General features: G+C 45.0%; 2 protein-coding genes across 4 annotated transcripts in view; both read right to left on the reverse strand.

Moving 5' to 3' along the window:
* Positions 1-2,980, reverse strand: part of RTF2 (replication termination factor 2) — a 43,533-nt gene extending 40,553 nt beyond the window's left edge. Inside the window, 1 exon segment of one of the 2 annotated variants that reach the window (NM_001075625.2) lies at positions 2,857-2,978. In NM_001075625.2, coding sequence (NP_001069093.1) covers positions 2,857-2,925 — 69 coding nt within the window. In that variant the 5' untranslated portion in view covers positions 2,926-2,978. 2 annotated transcript variants of the gene reach the window in all.
* An 8,710-nt stretch (positions 2,981-11,690) lies between these two features.
* CASS4 (Cas scaffold protein family member 4) overlaps positions 11,691-23,934 on the reverse strand; it is a 35,655-nt gene continuing 23,411 nt past the window's right edge. For both annotated transcript variants that reach the window (XM_059893001.1, XM_025001167.2), the window contains 5 exons: positions 21,713-21,814; positions 19,881-19,961; positions 17,458-18,768; positions 16,505-16,582; positions 11,691-13,184 (listed from right to left, as the gene is read on the reverse strand). In XM_059893001.1, the coding sequence (XP_059748984.1) occupies positions 12,774-13,184; positions 16,505-16,582; positions 17,458-18,768; positions 19,881-19,961; positions 21,713-21,814 (1,983 nt within the window). In that variant the 3' untranslated portion in view covers positions 11,691-12,773. The remainder of the gene's footprint in view (positions 13,185-16,504; positions 16,583-17,457; positions 18,769-19,880; positions 19,962-21,712; positions 21,815-23,934) is intronic.

Below are 23,934 nucleotides of genomic sequence, written 5' to 3' on the forward strand. Positions count from 1 at the left end.
AATAAAGTCTGACACTGTTTCCACTGTTTCCTCATCTATTTCCCATGAAGTGATGGGACCGGATGCCATGATCTTCGTTTTCTGAATGTTGAGCTTTAAGCCAACTTTTTCACTCTCCTCTTTCACTTTCATCAAGAGGCTTTTTAGTTCCTCTTCACTTTCTGCCATAAGGGTGGTGTCATCTGCATATCTGAGGTTATTAATAGTAGTTAGTATCTGTTAATACAGATAAATGTGTCCTTCCCCTCTATAGTTTAAAACAAAACCAAACACACAAACAATAAAAATCCCACCACACTACTGCAGATGTTGTCCTATTTGGTCCCAAGATCCAACAGCCCCATTTTGGCATCTTAAATAGCTCTTATCATCAGCCACACTGTAGAAGAGCCCCGAGAGAGACTTGTCACCAGTGAAGCTGACGTACTATACTTTTTGTAGATTTAAAAAGCTACATTAGGTAAGTTTAGGATCTACCTTCTAGATCTCCCACCTGCTTCACACCACAGTCCTTCACTGCTTCAAAAAAACCACCTGGGAGAGTTGGGGACAGGGAAGGAATTACTTCTTTCCAATTTAAAATTTGGTCCACACAAGGTCTTAAACCTGAGGAATGTCTTGGGCCAAATCAAACATACTATATGTGATCGACAAATGTTATTATATACCTATCTGAAACGCAAGCTCTACAAGGGCTGGACTCTGTTCACTGCTATAACTCCAGGGCCTAGAATGGTGTATATCGTAAGCACTTAATATGTATCTGTTGAGTGAATAAGGATAATAAAAATCCACCTTGCCTGGGTACTCTAGTTGTTTCAGATCACCCTTTCTTCTTTTCTTTCCCCTTCTGACATCTATTCTTAGCCAAGCCTGTCAATAAGCTACTCCTCTTCAGTTCTGGGCTCAAGGTAACAAAACCGAGCTAAATACTATTTGGGTAAAAGCTTGCTCACACAAGTGGTAGCTACCCAGCATTAATCTCTGCACACGTAGCTGTGATCAGAAGAGCACACACCATCACCTTGGGTGTTCACTCACTCTCAAATTCCATATACATTTGTTGGGAGTTGACTGTGTGGCAGACACATCACAGGGGTCACAAAAGTGACACATACATGGCCCCTGTTCACATAAGAAATAGACAAAGAATAAATAAATATAGTGATAAGCATGATAAAGTAAAGCAGCAGAAGAGGATAGAGTAATCAGAAGAGAGATGTATTTTGGCTACAGTGGGCTGAGATGACATTTCAGTAAAGAATTAACTGATGTATTAAAAAAAACACCAAATGATATGATTGTCTCAGTGAAGAACATATCAGGTTGAGGAAATTATACTCCAGGTTGAGGAACAAGGCCTATGAGCTGGAACAGAATAAAAGAACTGGAGAAGGGCAGAAGATGAGGTAAACAGATCACAGACCCTGTCTGATCACACAGGGTCTTGTGGGACTTTTTTTCTGAATATAATGGGAATGACTGGAGGGGTTTAAATACAGTAGTGATACATGGAATTTACTTAAAAAAAAGACTTCTCTGGCTACTGACTGGAGACTCATATGGACCACCCAGTGTGGCAGTCACTTGTATTAATATTAGGTACTTTAAACACCTTCTATTATTAAAAAGTAATCACTGGTGCTAACTCTGAAATCCTGAATAACTGGATGGGAATCCTGGCTTCATTACCTAACAGTTGTGTGATCTTGCTCATGTTACTGACTCAATTTCCCTGTTAGTAGCCTACGACTTAGCGACTGAACAACAACAAAAGCAGGTAAATTATTATACGTAATTTGCTCAATCATTGGTGAGAATTATGGATTATTCAATCACCCATTTATCTACGGTATTTATAGTGCTAGTTGAGGAGGGGGAAAAGGTGTGGCCTCAGCCCCCAGGAGCTTACCACCCTCTGAAAGTTAAAGTCGCTCAGTCCTGTCCCACTCTTTGCAACCCCATGGACTATATAGTCCATGGAATTCTCCAGGTCAGAACACTGGGAAATGTTCAGTAGCCATTCCCTTCTCCAGGAGATATTCAACCCAGGGATTAAACCCAGGTCTCCTGTATTGAAGGCGGATTCTTTACCAGCTGAGCCACAAGGGAAGCCCAAGAATACGGAGTGGGTAGCCTATTTCTTACCCACTCCAGTGTTCTTGCCTGGAGAATCCCATGGACGGGGGAGCCTGGTGGGCTGCCGTCTATGGGGTCACAGAGAGTTGGACACGACTGAAGCGACTTCGCAGCAGCAGCAGCAGCCTATTTATTCTCCAGCGGATCTTCCCGACCCAAGAATCGAACCGCGGTCTCCTGCATTGCAGGCGGATTCTCTACCAACTGAGAAGCCCAACCACCTTCTAAGACCAACAGTAATCAACTTGAACGCAGTGTACACGGTGGTTACTTTTTAAGTGGAGGCCCTGACCTCCTGAGAAAACGAAGTTAGTGTGTACAGAACTCAATAAACAGCAACTATTTGTATCATTGTTACTAGCAGCAGACAAACTTCAAATCCTGGTTCTGCCACTTACTAGCTTTGCAACTTTCTCCTCCTGAGCCTCAATTTTCAAGTCTCAAAAGTGAGGCTTCTGAAAGTATATACCCGTAAGGCTGCTTTGAAAATTACATGAGACACCCTATATCATGCATACTGTCGGATGAATGGTAACAGCCCGCAGTCAATGAACGTCCCTTATTAACACTGTGGTTAATTTTGAGTTCTCTGAAAGGGAATAAATAAGCACGGTTGTATGTGGAAACCCGTTAGCTCCTCCTCCCACCTCCCTTCGTTTCCTGGGAGCGTTCGCAGGCCGCACCACCCCCAGGCCCCACTGGGCCCATGTAGCTCACCTTCTCAACCTTCTTCGGCCCCTTCACCAGTTCATGCCTCTTAGGGATTGTTCCTCCGTCGCAACCCATCGCAAGCCGACAGAGTCCAGAGCAAGCAGCAACTTCCGGAGTCCCTGGCGACTGTAGGACTCACTTCCGGCGCGCTGCAATGACGCAACACGCTAGTCTCCACGCGGAAGGGCGGGGCGGGGCGGGGCGGGGCGGGGTTTGTGCCCAGTCTTGGTTGCTATGGAGAGCGTCGCTAGGCGCTGGGCGTGGCCCCGCAGCGGGGGCAGCTGCAAAGCGAAGGCTGGGCCTTGGTGCAAGCAGCACGTCTGTCTGCAGCCAGTCCCTTCATCTTTCCGGTGGACGTGGGATTCCTGCTGCATCCGCCTACCTAATCGTTCTTCCACCTTTCGGGGGCGGGGTTCAGGGGGCGGCGCGGGTGGGGACGACTCAGGAGCAGCAGCCGTGTTTTGGGGCCCCATCCCACCCCAGCCTTTCTGACTGTGGGCAAACATCCCTAGACTGGGACCGCGTGGAGGAAAAGACTAAATTTTATTAGTGCAATTAGCGATGAATAGGGATGGATCCATTTCAGTTAACGTTTATGTGTCTAAAAGAGAACGTATCTTTTTACTGGGCGTCAGTTATGATCGAAGCATTCACAACAGAGAAGTGATGTTAACCGAGATTGTTCGGGAATTAACTTATATGCAGAGTACATCATGAGAAACGCTGGACTGGAAGAAACACAAGCTGGAATCAAGATTGCAGGGAGAAATATCAATAACCTCAGATATGCAGATGACACCACCCTTATGGCAGAAAGTGAAGAGGAACTAAAAAGCCTCTTGATGAAAGTGAAAGAGGAGAGTGAAAAAGTTGGCTTAAAGCTCAACATTCAGAAAATGAAGATCATGGCATCTGGTCCCATCACTTCATGGGAAATAGATGAGGAAACAGTGGAAACAGTGTCAGACTTTATTTTGGGGGGCTCCAAAATCACTGCAGATGGTGACTGCAGCCATGAAATTAAAAGACACTTACTCCTTGGAAGGAAAGTTATGACCAACCTAGATAGCATATTGAAAAGCAGAGACATTACTTTGCCCACAAAGGTTCGTCTAGTCAAGGCTATGGTTTTTCCTGTGGTCATGTATGGATGTGAGAGTTGGACTGTGAAGAAGGCAGAGCGCCGAAGAATTGATGCTTTTGAACTGTGGTGTTGGAGAAGACTCTTGAGAGTCCCTTGGACTGCAAGGAGATCCAACCAGTCCATCTGAAGGAGATCAGCCCTGGGATTTCTTTGGAATGAATGATGCTGAAGCTGAAACTCCAGTACTTTGGCCACCTCATGCGAAGAGTTGACTCATTGGAAAAGACTCTGATGCTGGGAGGATTTGGGGGCAGGAGGAGAAGGGGACAACAGAGGATGAGATGGTTGGATGGCATCACTGACTAGATGGACGTGAGTCTGGGTGTTACCACCTTGATCAAAATGAAACAAAAACACTAAAAATACTCCCCACTTGGGAAGAGAAAATACAGTGTATGTGGATTGGAAAGCTTCAAGGGCTAGATGATTGAGTTATCTGATACTGCAATTAATTAGAATTAAAATAAATCCTTTAATCAGTTGGTCTCTGATTGGCACCTAATTTATTTTTATTAACATCTCAAGAACTGTAAACTTCCTAGGGACTTTGTTTTACTCCCTCTTGCATTCTCAGTGCCTGCAAGAGTCTTTGCTGCTGCTAAGTCGCTTCAGTTGTGTCCGACTCTTTGCGACCCCATAGACGGCAGTCCATCAGGCTCCCCCGTCCCTGGGATTCTCCAGGCAAGAACACTGGAGTGGGTTGCCATTTCCTTCTCCAATGTATGAAAGTGAAAAGGGAAAGGGAAGTCGCTCAGTCGTGCCTGACTCTTAGCGACCCCGTGGACTACAGCCTACCAGGCTCCTCCGTCCATGGGATTTTCCAGGCAAGAGTACTGGAGTGGGGTGCCATTGCCTTCTCCGAATAGGTTGAGAGCAAGAGTCTAAGTCCTCCATAAACCAAAAAAGTACAGATTCATTCCAAGAGGGTTGACCAGCAGACCCTAAAAAAGTTTGATTCAACTAGAATCTCATTTCTAGGGTAGGGAAACAGAAGGCTGGAAAGATCAAAAGCACTGGTCCAAGGTTAAACAGCTAGTGAGAGCTGGGGATGGCTTCTAAGATTGGTTTTCTCTTAAAGCAATGGACAGAAAAACAGAGAATAGCAAAAATAAAGGATTTTTAGACAGACTCTCAAACCAGTGTTCTTTTCGGACAGGTACAACTACCCCTCACCAAATTCATTTGGGGTGGAATAAACAAAAATAGCTGCTCTTTATCAAACTGTAATTCTATGCTGGGAGAGTTGGAAGCATTCTTGCCTTCTGTCCTCTCAACCTTAGTATGGGGTATAGTGCCTTCTGTTATCCAAGTGACAACCCTGAGGCTCAGATGTGCCAGATGTCCTGGGTCCATGGCACACATCAGGGAAGTAGAAGGGAAAGGAGGTGGGGGAGGGGCTTTCCCAAATGAGGCCCATCTAACCACAGATGCCAGGATTCTTCACCTCCTCCCCCCAAAGCTACTGATGACACCCAGTGGTAATGACTGTGTGGGCGTTAAAGTTCAGGCAGCTGCATGGTTTTTCTCTTCCCCCTTGGTTTCCTCTTTTAGAATATTGGTTTCTTAGCTACTCTGTGTTGCAGACTATACACAGCTAAAATGTACAGGTTTATTTTTTAATATCAGTAGCAACTAGTTTGTGTTGAGAGCTGTCAGGCATTGTATTCTGCCTTTATTTCATTCGAGTATTTCATTTCCAGCCACACTGAGAAGTAGGTCTATTATCTGCTGCTTCTTCCCACTGTCTGTTGAATGAGCTGGTAAAGGATATTCCCTTATGAGGATCCTTGGTGACAAGTTTGATCCCTGGATCAAGCTGTGAACTTGAAGGGCAGGAGAGGAGTGGAATCATGATAGAGAAAACCATTACCTTCTACCAAAATCAGTACTCCTTAGAGACGTCCTTGGTAGTCCAGTGGTTAAGACTCTACTTTTCCAATGCAGAGAGCATGGTTCCATTCCTGATCAGAAAACTAAGATCTCACATGCTGTTCAGCCAATTAAAAAAATCAGTATTCCTTAACCTTTCTGGGTCATTGGACCTGTTGGAGAATTTGGTGAAAGCTTTGGACTTATTCCCCAGAAAAATTATCCATAAGCACTCAGGATGCTACAATTTGTTTGTTATTTTAGTTGCTAAGTCATCTCTGACTCTTTTTGACTCATGAACTGTAGCCTGCCAGGCTCCTCTGTCAATGGCATTTCCCAGGCAAAAATACTAGAGTGGGTAGCCATTTCCTTCTCCAGGGGATCTTCCTGACCCAGGGTTTGAACCCTTGTTGTCTTCATTGGCAGGTGGATTCTTTACCACTGAGCCACCTGGGAAGCCCAGCTGTACTTTATACATATATGCATTTTATTCATGGCTTCCTGAAGCCCAGGCTAAGACCCACTACTTTAAGTGCTTCAACTGCCTGTTAAAATAGTTCCCAAATACTTCCGACTTCTAAACCATTGAGGGTTTTATTTCCTGTTAGCTCTGCCCAGATGCTCTTCCAAAGCTGCAGTTTTCAATTCTGTCTGGAAAAGGCTGATATGCAGAATAACTCGTTCTAAGAGTCAGCATGAAAAAACAAAAACGTAAAACTACGTGTTAGGATTCTTCAAGATGCTCACAGCCTGGGGACTTCCCTAGTGGTCCAGTGATTAAGACTGTGCTTCCAATGCCGGTGGCGTGGGTTCAGGCCCTGGTGGGTAATTAAGATCCCACATGCCTCTTGGCATGGCCAAAAAATAAAAAAGAATTTCATGGCCTCATTTAAGGTTACACTGGGAGGGTGTCCCAAAGACAGTTAAAATAAAGTAGAAAATGGAAGTGTTTGCGGCGGTAATACAAGACAAAAGTTACTTTTCATTGCTGTTTTAGTGAAATATTAAAACTATTCCAGGACTCTACAGGGCCTTACATGGACTGGGCTCCTAACTACGCCTCCCAGCTTACGTCATTCATTTTTCTTTCCTACACTGGCATCTCCTCCACTTGATAGAACTCTCCAGGTATACGTTTACTCCGGAGAAGGCAACAGCACCCCACTCCAGTACTCTTGCCTGGAAAATCCCATGGACGGAGGAGCCTGGTAGGCTGCAGTCCATGGGGTCACTAAGAGTCGGACACGACTGAGCGACTTCCCTTTCACTTTTCACTTTCATGCATTGGAGAAGGAAATGGCAACCCACTCCAGTGTTCTTGCCTGGAGAATCCCAGGGACGGGGGAGCCTGGTGGGCTTCCGTCTATGGGGTCACACAGAGTCGGACACGACTGAAGTGACTTAGCAGCAGCAGCAGCATACGTTTACTCTCCAGGTGTGCATTTATTCTCCCGGTGTATGTTTGCTTTCCAGGTGTACATCTACTCTGCACACTCCCCTTGCTGTTCCCCTTGCAGAACACTCTTCCCCTACATTTGCCAAGCTGACTCTCTTCAGTGATGCATCATCACTTGGCTCCTGGTCCTTTCTTCAGAGCAATCTTTCCAGACCTCTCCATTTGAAAAGGCACATCTTGGTACTTCTCTGGAGGGCCAGTAGTTGAGGCTCTGTGTTCCCAATGCAGGGGGCATGGGTTTGCTCACTGGTCAGGGAAGTAAGATTCCCCCATGCTGCAGGGTGCATTAAAAACAAAACAAACAAACAAACAAAAAACTCAGGCTTCCGTGATGGTCCAGTGGTTAAGAATCTGCCTTGCAATGCAAGGGACACCAGTTAGAGCCCTGGTTCAGGAAGATTCCACATAGCACAGAGCAGTTAAGCCCACGTACCACAACTACTGAACCCACCTGTGCCCTAGAGCCCGTGCTGTGCTACAAGAGAAGCCAGCACACTGAGAAGCCCACCTACTGTGATGAAGGGTAGCCCCTGCTTGCAACAACTAGAGAAAGCCTGAGTGCAGCAGTGAACACCCACCACAGCCAAAAAAATAAATAAATCTTTTTTAAAAATGCACATCTCCCCCATCACCCTACCCACTACCCTGATTTAATTTCTTCCTTCCATTTACCATCACTGATAACCTGTTATAAATGTAACTTTTGATGTCTTGTCCACCATGGAGTTTTTGCATTAATTTAGATTTTTAAAATGTTGTATAAAATATAATTTATCTTTATTACCAAGTGCTGGGTGTGCCCGCCTGCATTTTGCATCCAAAGAGAGTGCCTCACTGGCCTTCACCCTCACTTTGGCCCTGGTATTCCATCTCCCTGAGCTGAGAAGAAAGCTGCATGATGAGACCCTTTGTTTTGTCTACTGCAGCACGTCTAGTGATCAGAAGAGGCCTGGGCAGATAGGAGATGCTCAATAAATGATTGTTAAATGAATGAAGGAAAGGAAAAGGACATTAGCAAATAACCTACAAATATGGGCAACTTGCAAAGGGAAAGCTTCGGGAGACCTGCGGTTTGTACTTGGGGAGAACATAACATTTTTAAAAGATGCTTTGTTAAGAAAAATAGTTGCCACCCACCTGGGTTCTTGGCGCCCCCAGGGCCTATCACATTGAAAGATCTCTAAAGGAGGCTTCTCACCACTTCCATCTTCCTGAGGAAATTTAACTTAATTGAGGTCAGGTTGCTACCACCACCACCACCACCATACACCCACCATTTCCTCTTCCTACCTGGAGAGGAAACAGTACAGAATTCTGGACATTGAAGAAACAGACTTAGCACAAAGCTGCTGAAACCTGAAAAATGTGATTTTATCTACTTTACAACTTTTTCAGAAGTAATTATCCTATTAAATCAATCAGTGGAAACTCATCCCATAACTGCTCTCTTTCAAAAAAAAGGAAGGAAACTCACTTAGCTAGGAGCAGCAGTTTTCAATATTTTGAACCCAGTGGTTCTGGTTTTATACTTTGTTGCCAAAGGTCCCTGGTTTAAACTGATCTCAAAAAAAAAGAAATATCTATAGATAGATATAGCTCCAGATGTCTGTCTCTTTGTGGTGTCTCTGTCTCTCTTTTTGGCTCTCTCTCAGTCATTCTATCTCTCTACATACATAGGTACATACTTACATAGTGTTCTGAAACCATGTGGGACCTGTTCATTACCTCCTGGAGACTAGGTCACTTATAAAGGACTAAATGAGTTGAAACATCTAAAGCATTAGAACAGTATCTGAAATGTAGTAATCACTAAATAGATACATCCCGTTGCTATCACTAGTGTGTAACACATCACTTTGCCTCCTGGAGCAAACACTGACTGGTGTCTCCCTGGAGCAGCCCTTCCTCTCTACAGTGCCATTTCTCACTTTGCTAGGGGTTCCGGCTGGGACACAGCACTCCAGGGGTCTCTCGTGTTTCTGCATGTCTTCTGAACAGAGGCATTGGCTTGATATTTTGTTCCAGACTATCTTGTCAAGGATGTATGTAGCAAACCCCTTGGAAGACAGAGACAACATCTCCCTCCAGAGAAGAAGGGCAGGATTGTTTGCTGTCCAGTGTCATAAAGATAAAGTCTTCCTCTGAGGCAAAGCTTGGTCAGGTTTACACAGAGACTGCTATAAAAGATTGGGAGCTTCCTAGGTTCAGGGGTTTTTTATGGCTTTGGTGCAAACCCTTTGTGTGCACAGCATCACATACACACACCTTTGCATTGCCTCTGGGACTTGAGGGGTATGGGGAAATGATGTAAAAATGAAGCATTAGCAGACTTCCCTGGTGGTAGAGTGGCTAAGGATCGTCTTGCCAATGCAGGGGAGGTGGGTTCTGTCTCTGGTCTGGAAAGATCCCATGTGCCATGGAGCAATTGAGCCTGTGCGCCACAACCAAGAGCCCTGGAGTCACAGCTACTGAGCCTGCACGCTCTAGGGCCTGAGAGCCACAACTAATGAGCCCCTGTGCCACAACTACTGAAGCCCATGAGTACTAGAGCCTGTGCTCTGCAACAAGAGAGGCCACTGCAACAGAAGCCCGTGCACCGCAACAAAAGTAGCCCATGCTCACTGCAACTAGAGGAAGCCCACGAGCAGCAATGAAGACTCAGCACAACCAAAACTAAGAATAAATAAATAATTTTTTTTATTTTAAAAATGAATCAGTAACCACTTGTGAGGCTATAAGAGGAGCCATTTGACTCTGTGTAGGAGAGTTGACATAATAACAGGTCTGACTAATATCCTTAGAAAGGCCTGCTGGCAAGATTGGCTTTGGCGGTTGTATAGGAACTTGGTTTCAGGGAGAGTTTCCACCATCCCTGAGTTGGTAAGAATGGAGCAGGGCCTAAACTGTTTGTACAAACAATGTGATTCATACAGGACACCTGCTTCCCTTCAAAGAGTCTGAGACTTTGGTCCACGCCACACAGAGGCTCACACATGATCAACGCTAGTGAAAACCCTGGAGGCCAGGCTGTCATGAGTTTCTCTGGCCAGCAACACTCCCTGTATATTGTCATGGCTCCCAGCTGGGGGAGTTAAGGGGGTCCTAGGTAACCCCCGGGAGGGGACTCTTGGCAGCCTGAGCCTGCCCTGCTGCTTCATTCCCACGTGACCTTTCCCTTTGCAGATTTTGCTCTGTCTCCTTTGATTGTGATAGATCGGAGGGGTGAGACACTATACGTGGGATCTTGTGAAGCTTCCTACCGAATCAGGGGGCCTCAGGGCGGTCTTGGGTACCCCCGACATGGTCTCTGATCCCAGAATCTCATGTCTTCTCTCAGCATCCATGAGATTATGGCAGGCTGACTTGTTACTTTGAAGTAAGGGAAGAAGTAATTTCACAGTTCTTGCTAGAGCCATCTCCTTATCTGTCTAGGAACTCATGGCTCTGTGTGTGTGTGTGTGTGTGTCTGTGTGTGTGTGTGTGTGTCTGTGTGTAGGGGTAAATCCCAGGTCTAGGACACTTTGGGTATTATACACCCATCTTACCATGGAGTTGTTAGGGGCAGACATCTGATCTAAGGCTCTTTCTTCCCCTCTGGCCACAGACCAATAAAGACCATAACTCATGGCAGACACCTTGAAACCATGAGAGTTAACACAGAGAAAGTGGGACTCAGAAATTGGGCCTTGATGATTCTGCTGGGGGTACCCAAAGCAGCTGTTTTTGAAGCCAGCTTGACCCTGGATTATGTTAAGATACTTGAGTCAATAAATTCCTTTTATTGCTTAAGAGAGATGGTATCAGAAGGAGTCCTAACTGACACAGATCACGGCTGCTCCCAGAAAATGTCTCCATTCTAGTGCAGAGAACCAAGCCTCACCAGGACAGGATCCTTCTTTAGGGACCCTGAGAGTAACTTTTGGTAGTCAACAATTTAAAAGTGCAGAGTAGCAGATAGGAACTGCAGCTGGTACCATTTCAGGTAATTTCCAGCCTAGAGATGGCTCATGGCAGAGGGGCACATAGAAGACATGAACCTCCCCTTGAAGTGATGATGTAACCATAGAAACATGAACTAAAGCCCCAGCTGCAAGGACAGGAAGAGGAGGTGTTTGATTTGGCGTGGGGGAGTGGGGGGGAATTCTGGGCCACTCTCAGATCTGTGCCCAGTGATAGGGCTGCTGTTTATACCACACTTCCTGGCTCTACTTTTCCCGAGCTAGCGTTGCATGTGCAAACTTGGCCTCTACTTCCTCTCCTTGCACACTTTGGGGAGAAGCATTTGCGTGACACAAATAAACATTTTGCTTTGGTACCAGAACCCAAGTGACACAGATCAAACACCTTTCCAAAGAAAAGATTGGTGCAAAGGATGTTTCAATTCATGACTGTATTGACATAATATTATAAATGGTAACACATTTGAGACTATTGAGGTATAAACCTTTTCTGATTGAACATACTAAATGCTCAATCCATGTGTTGAATTTATCAACACAGAATCTATAATGTACAAAATAAATAGGGAACCCAATAGAACATGTTATATTGCAAATTTACCGCTACTTATAACATGCTTGTTTAACTCTGTTCAGATAAAACAGCAAATATATATATATACATGTGTGGTATAAGTCACAGATACAGAATTTGTACCAGTCTCACAGAATTAATTCTATCCAAACTGAAAATTATACTACATTTTCTAGTAGATGCAACAGAAATTAATCACTTGAAAATAATCTTTGCCCGCATTCTCATATTCTATTTTCTCCCTGTTGTTTAGTCGCTCAGTCATGTCTAACTCTCTTGCCAACCCATGGACTGTAGTCTGCCAAACTTCTCTGTCCATGGGATTTCCCAGGAAAGAATACTGGAGGGGGTTACCATTTCCTTCTCCAGGGGATCTTCCCAATCCAGGAATCAAACCATGTCTCCTGCATTGGCAGGTGGGTTCTTTACCACTGAGCCCCAAAGGAAGCCCAAAAGTAGGCTTCTCCCTAGCACCTAATATATTGTGTATGTATTTCTCCATCATTTGTCTGTCTCCCCACTAGATTGTAAACGCCCTGAGGGCAAAGCCTTGGTCTGATTCTGTGCTACATGCCTAGCACCTAGAATTTAACATACAATAGGTATCCAATAAATAAGTACTGAATGAATGAATGAACTTAACACAGGCACACATTGGGCTAATATAAAAAACTGGATTCCACAACCTCATTTCATACACTGGCCCTACACCATAGGTCCTTTCTTCACACCTAACTCCTCCCTGACTCTGTGGGATAAGCCAATATCCTGGAGTTGCCCAGACCCTCGGTAACACTGGGTTTGGGCACCATGACGATTGCCATCCATTGCACACCCCCAGGTTGGTTTTTCCCAGAGGACAGACTTGCACAGGTTGTGGGTGTGCAACTGAAGTGAAGAGTTTAACAGGGAGAACGAGGCTTATTCCAACGTCCCCCTGAACTGCTGCGCGTGCTGCTCCAGCTTCTTGGCTTCGGCCCGGAGGTGCTGCAGGGCGGCAGGGCTGGGGTGCTGGAGCACGGCGTGCTTGGTGGCCAGCGCTAGGTCCTTGAGCAGGCTGCAGAGGCAGCTGCTGCCCCGCAGGATCTCATTGCGCACGTCCCGCTCCTGGGTCTCCCGGCACAGCCTGTCCACCAGCTTCTGCCCGACCGTGATGACCAGCTTGCTCTGCGTGATGAAGGTCTCGGGGGGTTGGCTGTTCTGGAGGCTGCTGTTCAGCACGCTGATGGCTTTGAAGAGTGCCCCAAAATAGAGGCGGCAATGTTCAGAAAGACGGGTTTTCTTCTCGGGATTCTGCTGACTCAAAGGCCTGGGGACCAGGGAGCTAGGATTCTAGAGAAGGGGAAGAAGATGACAGATTAGAGAGAGACACGAGCAACAGGCTGTGGTTGTCTCTCTTCTGTTTTTGCTTAATTTGCAGACTTTTTATAAGAAAAAGTATAGTTTTGTTTGGGAAGCCCCACGTGCAGGTGCAACATGCTGCCTAACAAATTCATGTTAATTCAAAGCATGTTGTGCTGTTTAGTTGCTAAATCCTATCCAACTCTTTTGTGACCCAATGGACTGTAGCCTGCCAGGCTCCTCTGTCCATGGGATTGTCCAGGCAAGAATACTGGAGTGGGTTGCCATTTCCTCCTCCAGGAAATCTTCCCGACCCAGGGATCAAATCCTGGGTCCTTGCCATCTCCTACATTGACAGGAAGTTTCTTTACTGCTGAGCCACCAGGGAAACCCTTTTTAAAGCTTCCTTATAAATATAATCTTATATATTGTGTTATATATAATCATTCATATTAAATATACATAAAATTATAGTCAATCCTCTCAATAAACCATTAGAAACCCATTCTAAGAAACTTACTGACAATGACTAAATTTATACCTTTTTTTAAAAAGTTTTTTCTTTTTATGTTGATCCTTTTTTAACATTTTTATTGAATTTGTTACAATATTCCTTCTGCTTTGCATTTTGTTTTGTTTTTTTTTACTTTGAGGCATGTGGGAACTTAGCTCCCAATCCAAACCCCTTGCACTGGAAGGCAAAGTCTTAACCACTGGACCACAGCGAAGTCCCCTAAATTTATAAATTTAAAAAAATGCAGGAAAGTTGATGGTGAGATTTTAAAATTTACTGAAATAACAGATTTTAAAGCATTTTTAAAAAATCCTTCCGAATTCCAGTATAAGAGGTAAACTTGAATTCCCCCAAATTTCCAGAAGAAATCAAAACATACTGACCTATTTGCTTTAAGATTAAAATATTTATCTTACTTGCTAGTTAAAGTTTCATTTAGAATTTTACTTTCATGAATTTTATTTTCTGCAGTGTGGCACCACATCCTATTCACTAGTGAAAGATTCTCAGCATCAAATTTAGTGTCAGCCACCCCAGGTAACAATCAAAATCCCCTTTGTTAGGTGATAGGTGAGGAGACTGAGTATCCCAGAAGAGAAGAGGTCACCTAGGGTCACTCAATTAGCAAAATAAAGATTGGAGGGCTGGACTTCCCCGGCAGTCCAGTGGTTAAGACTCACCTTCCCAATGGAGGGACCCAGGCTTCAATCCCTGGTCAGGGAGCCAGATCCCACACGCCACAACTAAGACCTGGTGCAGCCAAATGCATCAATCAATATTGAAAAAAAAGTTCTGGAGCTCTAAGCCGAGTCAGCAAGTCTGAAGTTCTCATTCTTTGTTACACTGCACCCTTTTATCAATCTAAGATCTCAAAACTCACAGCTCAGAAGCACTCAGACTGCGTTATGGTCTGACTGTGTCTCCCTAAAATCTGTATCATGAAACTCTAACCCCTCAAGGTAAAGGTATTAGGAGATGGAGCCTTTGGGAGGTGGTGACTAGAATTAAGGCTTCCTCGGTGGTTCACGGCCCCCAGGGTGGGGGATTAGTGCTCTTATAAGGGTCATGTGAGAGCTTGCTTCCCACCTGTGTCTTCTGCCAGGTCTGAAGCCTGGGAGGGATCTCTCACCGGAACCTGATCATGCTGGCATCCTGATCTTAGACTCCTAGTCTCCAGGACAGTGAGACATAAATTTCTCTTGTTTGCAAGCCACCCAGACTACAGTACTTTGTTGTAGCAGCATAAACAAGGACAAGTGATGAAGAAAAGATTGGAGTGTTAGCTGTGGTAGACTCTTGGAGGGGCAGGAAACATGAGAAGAACACATCAGAGGCTAGAAATGAGAAGCAACCATCTAGGGAATAGGAATGTTGGCATCTTAGCTTGAGAGTATTACCTGTAGGGAAACAAAGCACTGCCTTTTATCCTGAGGTGTTGGAAATCTCTGGAGGTATTTTTGGCTGTCACACTGATGAGGGAGCACCACAGAATACCGGCAGTCAGGGGGCTAGGGATGCTCAATGTTCCATCCCACATGACGGAGAATTGTCCGCCCAATGGTCAGTGGTCCCTCTACCCACACTAAGAAGCAGTCAGTCTAAAGCAGGATATTTCCAAGTGTGGTCCTTGGACCACGGCACCAGTAGCACCTGAGAACTTATTAGAAAAGAAAATTCTCAGGCCCTACCCTAGACTTACTGCATCCTGAACACTGGGGTGGGACCCAATTCTCTGGGTTTTAACAAGCCCTATAGGAAACTGTGACACACTCTCAAATTTGAGAACTGCTAGTCCAAGACAGACTTCATGTTGAATAAAATAGCATGACTTTTAGCAATGTGACAGGCCACTAAGTTTGGGGTTTGGAGTTTGCAGAACTAAGCATCAGGAGGCCTGGGTTATTATCCTAGCTGGCCTCTGAAAAGGCAGCAATCTTATCCATATCATTGAATAACTCTGACCCTTCTTGCCTACCCTGATCCCCCAACCAGAAAGTTGAGTGGGTTCACTGGTTCCCAGGCTCCAGTTATGCAAAGAAAACCTTCACACGCTATGAAGTTTCTACCTTCCTCTTGACTTCAGTTGGCTTCATATTTGTCTTTAAACGATCCAGTTTTTACTTAAGTTAAAACTGTTTAAATTGGTAAATGGAAAACTAGTATCATTTGCCAGCAATAGGAGGTAACCAATTAAAATTAAGCACAATGATAACATCTTTGATTTCAAAAAAAAAGAACATCATATGTCAAAGACGTGCTGAAGGTACACAAGCCTCAAACCAAAATGGTTTTTCTGTTGTAATCAGAAACATTAAAAGAGAATGTCAGACCGCTAACGGATAGAGGGTAGATCAAGTGAAGACACAATGAGAAGATGATCACGTACAAGCCAGGGAAAGAGATGCCGCAGAAGAAACGAACCTTGATTTTGGATTTCTAACCTCCATAATTGTGAGAAAATAAATTTCTATTGTTTAAGCCAAAGGTGGGGGTGGGGGGAAAAAAAAAGAATGTTAGGCCATGTGACTTAATGGCAGGTCATTGATAAACTTGCAGAGGACCTAGAATTATTTCACTAATGGTCAAAGGACCGTGTTCCACGCTTGGGGGCTCACTGGGCTAGTTCATCTCCAGGGTTCCTTCTATTGTAAATAAGGAAGAACTATGACAAAACCAAGTCTCCTCCCAGGTGGGTCAGGGCTGTGATATTGAATTATTCACAGCAGGAGATGTCTCTGGGGATAAAGCGTTTCAGTCAATCAGAAGGGTTGGAGAGTCAGTCAGCATCATCACTTACCTGTGTTTCCAAGTCGCTGTTTTCATCCGACCTTTGTTCCAAGATGGGCTTTTCTCTCTCTTCCAGGTGAGGCAACTTCTGAAACATACAATTCCTTCGAATTACCAACCAGAACGGTCTTTACCTACTGTATAGCTATTTAATCCACTTTAAAACTTGAGCGTTCCTCTTTATGCTTTTGTTGAGGTTCTGCCTATGATACCTTTTGCCAACAAAGGAGATTTTAGCAGGTGAAGAGCTGAATTTTGCCTATCAACACAACCTAATAGAAGGACACAGAGTTTAACCAGAAATGAAAAATATCTAAATGTCCAGCTTCTCTGGAGTGTGTTAAAGCTCTTGCACCACCAGGCATGTCAGCAGAAAACCCCAAGACTGGGGCCGAAAGCACCAAGTTATCCTGTGACACAGCCCCTGTTATCTGCTGCATCTCCTGCAACTTGCAATTCTTGAACTAAAGGTGTCTTACTATAGTGCCTCATCTCATGGAGGAAAGTATTTCTAAGAGTAACTAGAGTATGGAGGCTGCTAGGACCATGGACAATTTGGAAGAGTATTTATACTTCCTCTTATGTTCCTAAGAAGCACACTGACAATGACTCAGTTTATAACTTTCCAAAGTGCAAGGAAACTTGATGGTGAGATAAAAATTTTGCTCAAAAAACAGGTTTCAAAAGGTTTTCAGAATCCTTTCTTATCCTAGCATCAGAAGTAAGCCCCAAACCCTAAAATGTCCAGAAGACATCCTGTTTGTCTTAATATTAATCTTTCTTCTTAGTAAGATTTCATACAGAATTTTACCTTCATGAATTTTATTTTCTGGAAAATGGAACTCATGCCTCCCCAAAGATGAAATAGTAGATTCTCAGCATCTAACTTATGGGTGACCACTCCAGATAAAAATGGAAAGCCCCTTTATATTTTATTAATACCGCGTGGAACTCTGAACTCACCTGTTCACAAACATTTGTCCTATTCTTCTCTAATAGTTCAGGAGAGTGTTTGCTTTCTTTTTGCTTATGAAAAGGAGTGTTCCTTTGATAGGATTCAATCTCCCTTTGGGGAAGCTGGATGGATTTGGCAAGCTTAAACTCTGCACTTGGGGTCAATTGCACGGGATCTTCCTTTTCACAGTTCGGCTTGAAAAGGAGCCTCCCATTGGCAATGATGATGGAGGCAAACCTCTTGACATCTTCCGGAACCATCCGTGCCACCTGGACAAATCTCTCCAGGTCATCCGGGCTGTTCTGGATTTTGTCAGTCACAAGGACTTCCAGGGACCAATTGCAGCTCTCCAGACTTTCCTTTGATTCAAGCAGGATTTGGTAGGAGTTGGAGATTGTCTGTAGCTGATCCCTAATTCTGGCCTGAAGGTTACTGTTGGTGAGGTTGCAGGTGGTCCCACAGACTCCTCGGGCAAAATCCAGGAATTCTTTCAAGGATTCCTCTGTGCGGTCAGCGGCCCTGCGGATTGCATCAATGTTGGCCTCCAGAGAGTCCCTGAACCTCCACTTCCTACTGACAAAGAGCATCAGGCTCCCGACGGAGTTGGCCACCTTGTGCTGCAGAACTGTGACCGTCTCTCTGGCCAAGTCCAGGTCCAAGGGGAGCTCTCTGGCTGACTCCTCTGAGAAGGAGCTGGACGAAGAGTCAGTGGATGTGGAGGAGCAGGAGGAAAGAATGCTGGCTCTACTGTCAGAGCTGGACACAGACGAGCTGTCTGGTTCAGGGGACAGCGATTCTGCCTGGCTAGGAAACCACGGGGAGTTATGGTCCAAGGAATTCTCTGAAGGCACGTTGGCTTTCCCCAGCTCTTTTCCAGCCTGGGGGTCCCTCGGCCTTGCTTTAGGGATGTCGTAAATGTTCGGCTTGGTGTTCTGCTGCTCCACTCGGGGGATCAGAAAACTTGAAGGAACCTTGTAGCTGACAGCTTCATCCAAAGGGAATGCAGCCTTGGCTAGTGGAAAGCTATAAGAAGGAATTTCTGGAAGGCTGAGTTTTTTCTGCATGGGCATGTTTTTCTGCGGGTGTGGACTGAGAGTCCCTGCTCTGCTGCTCGGAGGGCTGTGGAAGCTGGACATACACCTGGGGAGGACATGGTGCCCCGATTTTTCCACAGAGCTACTTGGAGATGCATTTCTTACATCAGCCTTTTCCAGAGACACTGGCGTGTCATAAATCCATTCCGATTTCTGAGGGCTTGGCAGTGTGTTGCAACCACCCCTCCTTGAGGCGATGCTTGATGTCGGGGGAATATTCTGCCTCTGTGAAGAACCACACAAAGTCACCTGTTATTTAGTTTAAGGAAAAGACAGTGTGAGTGACTCGGGGGATGCATGTGTATTACACTGAGGAGCCACCAAGCGCTGGGCACTGTGCATCTTAAAAGCCTGATGGTCACTCCTCTGCTCAAGTTTCTGCAGTGGCTTCCCATTTCCGCCACCACTCAAGCCCTTCACAGTCTGGCTCCAGACTGCTTTTGAGTCTCCTCACTCTCTGCCTCTGCCACCACACGTGGCACTCCCCTCCTTCAAGGTCCAGCGACTCAGGCTGCTTACCTTTCTCTGAACCCAAAATGCTCTCCTGCACGGCTATATTCAATTCTGTCCAAGCTGGTTCCTCTGTTCTCAGTGTCCACTCAACCCCTTGCTTTCCATCTAACAAACTCCTGTGCATCCCTCATGACACTGCTGAGAAGCCACCTTGGGCATAAGTGCATGCGTGCTGAGTCACTTCAGTCATGTCCCACTCTCTGCAACCCCATGGACTGTAGACCGCCAGGCTCCTCTGTCCATGGGACTCTCCAGGCAAGAATACTGGAGTGGGTTGCCATGCCCTCCTCCAGGGGACCTTCTGACCCAGGGAGAGAATGTCTCCCTCATCGGCAGGTTAAGTTCTCTATCACTAGCACTACCTGGAGAGCCCACCTTGGGCATAGGTGTATTTATTGTATGCATGTGACAGAATCCATTGATAAGCATGGATTACAGATTTCAAGTTAAGTCATCTCCCCTCCATACAAATAAAAACCTACCTCAACACAACATGTCTCCAAGGTAGATTGCAAGAAGCATTTATCTCAAGTCTCCTGAGCTCTTGTTCTGTGCCAAGCACTGTACTAGGTCCTTCACAGGGATTATGTCAATTCTCACAGTAAGTTTGTAAAGAGAAACGGAGGTGTACAGAAGTCAAAGGGTTTATCTAGACCACATGACTTGTCTGGTTCCTGAACACTGTCGCAGTTAAAAGTTTTGCCTCCAGTGAAGTAAATTCTGCTATGAGGGATTTGAGTTCCTAATTTTGACCAAGCAAACAACGTTTCCCAGAGGCGGTTCAGGTTTGCACAGTCTCAGATCTCAGTGCCGATCATACTTACGTTTGTTTGGCTGGCCGGGGGACCCAGTGCTGCCTTTTGGGGGCTGGGGGGGATATCATATAGCTGCTGCGTGCCTGGCTCCTGGGAAAAGACCACGAAGAAGGTCAACTTGAAATTTTCCTTCCTGGTGACAGCACATCACAAACTGTCTCAACGCTGGTGTTTTTTTTTGTTTTTTTGTTTTTTTTTTCCCAAGTGAAAACACAAATCACTGAAGACTTTGGGACTTTCAGTCATGATGGTTTTATGGTACAAGTGTGTGCTGTTCTGAGTATATTTTCAACAATGGGCTCTGTGTTTTATAAAAAAAGGCACCTTCTCAATCAAAGGTGGGGACAAACCATAGAGAGAATTAGCTGCAGTTGTCTGAGTTAAAAACAGCAGTTCATTTCCTTCTGTAAGTTCACCTTAAGACTGAATTAAAGAAGACTAAATATAAGATTGGAATTTACTATGTCTTTTTTCTTTCTTGTTTTTCCCAGTAGAAATTTTCCTGTGCTTATAACTCATGTATTAATCCTGCAAATATTTACTAAGTGCCCACTAATGACTAGCCACTGAACTAAGTGACATATGTACACCCAGTAACGAGCAAAAGACACGGCACCTCTAGAGATAATAGACATTTGTGGGGAGGTGCAACAATTAGGAAATACATATATTAGGACGTGAAAAATAGGTTCCATATTCCAAGGTAAGGTGAGAGCACCAGAACAGGTTTTTCAAAGAAAGAGAAAAGAAGCTGAAATTTGGAGAGGGTTTTTGTTTTGGGCTTTTTTTTTTTTTTTTTTAAGCCACACATCATGACTTGTGGGATCTTATTTCCCCGACCAGGGATTGAACCCAGGCCGTCGGCAGTGAGAGTCCTAATCACTGAAGAGAGTCAGGCTATGAGTCTCCTCCAAGTCTCCTCCTTTCACTTTATAGGCAGGGGGAATTTTGGTACAGCCTGCTCAGAACATTAAATTCCTCCACGGAGATTTCTTACTACCTGGGAGCGACCAGGAAGTCGCCAAACCAGCCTGAATTTAGAACCAACTGGGAGCTTTAAAATTCCTACTGCCCAGGGCCCACCCCAGATCTCAAACCTCAGAGTCTCTGGGCGTGGTTCCAGGAAGCAGGCATGGCTGAAGCATCCAGGCCATTCCCCTGTGAGTGGTGGGCAGGGGAGAGCATGGCCATGGGGCAGTTCTGATGGGCTAAGAAGTGAGTGAAGTTGTTTTCTGATTATAGGAAGTATGTCTTACAAAACTGATGTACCAGTTACATTCAAATAAGGTTAAAAAAAAAAAAAAAAAAAACCTCTGAAATTTCCTCCCCGAGAGATAATCAGTGTTAAGATAACCAACAATAATGTTAAGACTATGATGTATATCCTTCGTGTTACTATTACTTTTTAAAAAGTGCAGATATGTGTATACAGGTGTGTGTATATATTGTGTTAGTCACCCAATCGTGTCCGACTCTTTGTGACCCTATGGACTGTAGCTGACCAGGATTCTCTGTCCATGGGATTCTCCAGGCTAGAAAACTGGAGTGGGTTGCCAATCTTTTCTCCAGTGTGTATATATGCATGGATATAAAGCATTACAAATGCAAAGTAAAAATTTTTTAAATATTCAGAATTCAAATAATAGTAATATTCTTCTGAGCATGTCTGGGTTCCCTGGGCACAAAGCTGGTTTCTGAGTGGTGATGGGTCCCTTGGAGTCAGAACTGAAGCTCCAAAGATCTCTCAATGGTAAAACTGAAATGCAAGGTCAGCGTGACGCTGAGAGCCAACAATTTAGATGGAGAAACCGGGGCGGAGCAGGGCCACGGATGAGGCTCACCTTCAGAGTTGGTGGGCACCGGCTCTGGGCAGGCACATCGTACACCTGGCAACCCAGGGCTGGTAATGAGGTCCGAGCATGTCTAGGAATCATGAAGATAGCCTTGGGGAGAAAAAGAAGAACAGAGGAAAAGAAATGTTACCACCGCATCCATGGATCACGAAACAGCAAAGGCACCACCATCATGCTAGGACATTCTCTGGGCACCTCTTGTTGGAGACCCTTTGCTCTGAGACTGGAGACAGCAGGATGCTGGTGGGGAGGTCTGTGATGGAGGGCAATCTTCCTCACCATGTGGATCAGCCTCATCTGGGAAGTGGGTTGGAAATGCAGATTCCTGGGCCCCGCGTGCATTGCACGGAATCTCTGAGTCTTGACGGAGAGCCTAGGAAACTGCATTATTGTCAGGGCCCCCAGGTGATTCTGATGTTCTCAGAATTTTATTTATGGAGCTGACTTTGTGGGTCACACTTGTCCAAGAGACAACCTACAGCGTAGGATGGGACTTTCCTTGGTTTGGAATTGTAGGTGGAAAGAAGCCAGTTCAGAAAGGCCCATTGTTTCTTGGAAAACGTAGATGGGAACTAAGGAACATTTTTTTGAGAACCATGGTTTTGAAAGGTTTAAGGGACAGAAGGAAACTCTAGTTCAAGAACTAGATGGTCTATAAGCAATTTAAACCTAAAAGCAGATTTCATCAGGAAATCTGATCTTTTTACTTGAAATACAAAAGATTACCCTTTCTGAATTTAAACCAAAATCAAATACTTTCTTTGTATGGTCATTTTTTTTTTTTTTTAAAGAGAGGCCAGTGTATTATAATAAGGAAGTTGGAATAAAAAGTAAAACAAAGCTCAGGATCGTGGTTACCCTGGGGGGAAGTGGCTGGGAGAGGTGGGAGGGGGCTTCTGGCTTGCTGGTTTCATTGTGTTTCTGGATTCGGGTACTAGTGACTGAACAGTGTACTCTGAAGATCTAGAGGTTAAACTTCAATAAAACATTAATAGATAGTATCAGCCACAGAGCCAGGCGAACTAGATCAAGAGCATGCCAAGGGCTCTGTTTTGGGTGTTGGCAGGCCAGGGGTATGGACAGACACAGACACAACAAGGAAACTTTAGTCTCTGGTGTTCATCAGGATATGACCTTGGATGGGCCTTTCACCTCCCAGGGAATCAATTTCCTCATTTGTAAAATGAAGAGTTGTTCTCATCTAAAGAGGTCTCTTTTTCTCTCAGATCTACAGAGGTCTCTTCCAGCTAGAAATATGCAGAGTCCCTGATGAGGACAACTTGAGACAAGGGACATATTTTCACCTTCTTGGTTTTTAATTTTTGGCTAACATAAATCTAGAGATGCTCAACCTGAGCATAAAGGGAATCTTTTAGATGGATCCCCTGGGCTGTGTGCCAAGCCTGTGAACTGCCCATTGGAAAACAGCTCAAAGCTAGTGGCTAGGCTTGCTTAGTTTTACCAATGTCTGCTTCTGCTCAGAATGTTATTTTTTTCAGCCGTCTCAGACTCAGAGCTCACCACTGGATTACCCAAGTAGGGAGAAGATGCCTGTCTTCTGTGGATCAGAAGATTCTTAAGTTATTATAATCTTGCATCCTTCTAGCTCCTTCCTTCTTGTAGTAGAGGAAGAAGCAAGCTTACTCAGAATCACCAAAAACTAGTTTGAGGTGAACTCAGAAATGATAAGATGGTTGGATGGCATCACTGACTCAATGGACATGAGTTTTAGCAAGCTCCAGGAGTTGGTGATGGACAGGGAAGCCTGGTGTGCTGCAGTCCATGGGGTTGCAAAGAGTCAGACACGACTGCGTGACTGGACTGAACTGAACCCTCTCTTGATACAGACCAAGAAAGAGAAGTCTAGAGGGGTGCTGTGGTGTCTCCAGTCACCCAGCATGGCAGTGGCTGCTGCAGAAACCAAGTGAACCTGGATTCCTGATTTCTAAGCTGCAGATGACATTGCTTGCTTTAAAAGACCCTCAAGCACAGAGAAGGCGATGAAAAAGGGAATGGGGAGAGAGCCAAAACATAGATAGGGCAGTGATGGAGGGAACTTAGGCAGGAATAAAAGGCAGGGAAGTTCCCCAAGTGTTTTACTGGGGCCACCTCAAGACCTGCTTGAGTGGTGAGGAGCTCTCGGCTTCTGAAATCCCCTTCAGTGGCTGTGGTTTCTGCCGTGGCCACAGCCTGCACCAGTGAGGTCTCCA

The sequence above is a fragment of the Bos taurus genome, chromosome 13 (genome assembly GCF_002263795.3).
Source record: "Bos taurus isolate L1 Dominette 01449 registration number 42190680 breed Hereford chromosome 13, ARS-UCD2.0, whole genome shotgun sequence".
In the NCBI taxonomy this organism is placed as follows: Eukaryota; Metazoa; Chordata; class Mammalia; order Artiodactyla; family Bovidae; genus Bos; species Bos taurus.